At 42.6% G+C, this 2,186-nt stretch overlaps 1 protein-coding gene across 1 annotated transcript; it reads left to right on the forward strand.

The window, feature by feature from the left end:
* Window positions 1–264: 264 nt before the first annotated feature.
* Window positions 265–1,817, forward strand: LOC311488935 (uncharacterized protein; the record flags this gene model as incomplete). The annotated part of the gene is made up of 2 exons (XM_084545804.1): window positions 265–321; window positions 1,387–1,817. Exon 2 carries the CDS (start codon window positions 1,482–1,484, stop codon window positions 1,815–1,817), a length of 336 nt encoding a protein of 111 aa, XP_084401930.1. The 5' UTR covers window positions 265–321; window positions 1,387–1,481.
* Between the last annotated feature and the right edge of the window lie 369 nt (window positions 1,818–2,186).

Raw genomic sequence — 2,186 nt, forward strand, 5'->3', positions numbered from 1 at the left:
GTCATGGAGCTTGCTGAGCGCTCTAGTGGAGTTGGCTCACGGGAGCTCACGCTACTAAAGTAGTGGACTGAGGAACCACTGACATTAACATCAGAGCCATGCTGCTAGTGTGGCTAAAAGAAAAGAGAAGAAGAGACAGTCATGTTGATGTGAACATTAGAGAAACACATCATGGAGCTGAAATATGATCCTACTTCCTCATTTGGACTCGTTCACCTCAGCTGACTCTCTCAACGGCACACAGGTTTTTGTATTAGTCTTTTTCACGGTGTGACAGGGGCTACTACACCTTTGGCTCTGGAACTAAACTGTATGTAACAGGTAAGAACAAACATTTATTTGTAAATGATTTAAATATTTAATGTAATTAAAATTAGTGCAAATATAAAAATGCTTTTATTTCTTTATAAAGGAATAGTTGCTTATTTTAATTTCATGACACAGCTAATTACGTTAAGTACAAATAAATGGTGGTGATGGAGGTGAAAGGGTTCACCACACAGTCTGAAAATAATTAGTGGATTTCATGATCTAAAATCCATAATATCATAAAATGAAAAGCAGTGTTGAATGTTGGTGATCAGGCTCTGCAGGCTGCTCTTCATTAACTTGCACATTTGTGAACGGACCATTAATGCTGAACCGTATGTAGAGGTTTTGGAGCAACAAATGCTGCTATCCAGATGACGTCTTATTCTGGAAGGCCTTTCTTAAAATCAAATCAAATAAAATAAAATAAAATAAAGGAACAGCTAAAATCTTATATTAAATCAGATTGTAAAATATTTCCCGTTCTAAACTACAGCAGCTGTGAGTTGATAAAAGACGACGTGATGAAACACAGTCGACATGTTTCTGTCCCAACTTCTTTGAAACGTGTTGTTGGATTCAAATTCAAAACCAGCAAATAATGTCTTTTGATGAAGATAAAATAAGATAATCCTTTATTTATCGAAATCACTCATCGAAATTTCATGAAGATATATTATAATGTATACTGAATGTGTACACCGATCAGCCGTAACATTATGACCGTTGAAGTGGTTAGACGACTGGGTCAGAGCATCTCCAGAACTGCAGCTCTTGTGGGGTTTTCCTGGTCTGCAGTGATCAGTATCTATCAAAAGTGGTCCAAGGAAGGAGAAGAACCAGAGACAGGGTGGTCATGGGCAGCAAAGGATCATTGACCCTTGTGGTCCCATCCAACATCCGACGAGCTACTGTAGCTCAGACTGCTGAAAAGGTTAATGCTGGTTGAACTTTGTTCTGTATTGATGAGTAGTTTAGTGATCAGAGTCCATGTAGTTTCCAGGATCAGACTGAATGCAGAGCAGTGCTGGAAGCTGCTGTTGACTGTGTGAATGTGTGTGTGCTGTCAAACTTCAGATGAGCAGGTAGTGAAGCCCGTGGTGAGCGTGTACCCAGCAGCATCCAGAGCCCACCTGGAGGGGAAGAGCTCCCTGCTGTGTCTGGCCTCATCCATGTCTCCTCCTCTGGTCCAGTTCTCCTGGAAAAGACAGAAGGAGAACGGCCCTCTGGAGGAGCTGACCCCTGCTCAGGGAGAGCAGCTGGAGCTCAGAGAGTCGGAATGCAGCGCCTCCATCAGGCTGGTGGATGGAGATGATCTGGACAAGTATAGATATCGCTGCTACGTCAAGCACGAGGGTGAGACAGTGGAGGTCATAGTGGAGGACACAGTGAAGGCCACAGTAGAGCCCCAAAGCCAACAAGGTAATGAAGGCTTGGTGACTGTGTTCAGCAGTGATTCAGCTTCATGTGGAGACGCTGTCAAAGAGAGCAGAGGAGCAGAGGACTGACATTTCTCACTGCACCTCCAAACATTTCACTCCTTTTCTGTTTCAGAGGTTCCGTATGTCCCGTCTCAATATCAAGTGAAGCTGCTCTGTCTCCTGTACACAGTGCTGATAGTGAAGAGTCTGGTGTACTGCTGTGGACTCTCTCTGCTGATGAGCCTCAGAAACAAGGGACCGTCCACCAACTCCACACATGCTGACTGACTGTTTTCTGCTGGTCTTTTCTCTCCATCAGATCTCATCAGTTCATCTCATTCATCACTTTGATCAGTATTCACAAATGTTAGTCATGATGCTTTGGTTGTAATGTGTAGTCAGATAGATTTATCAGAGTTTCTTTATCAAATCTCTTAATTGTAACTTCTAAATATT

The sequence above is a fragment of the Chelon labrosus genome (assembly GCF_963514085.1).
Source record: "Chelon labrosus genome assembly, chromosome: 6".
NCBI lineage: Eukaryota > Metazoa > Chordata > Actinopteri > Mugiliformes > Mugilidae > Chelon > Chelon labrosus.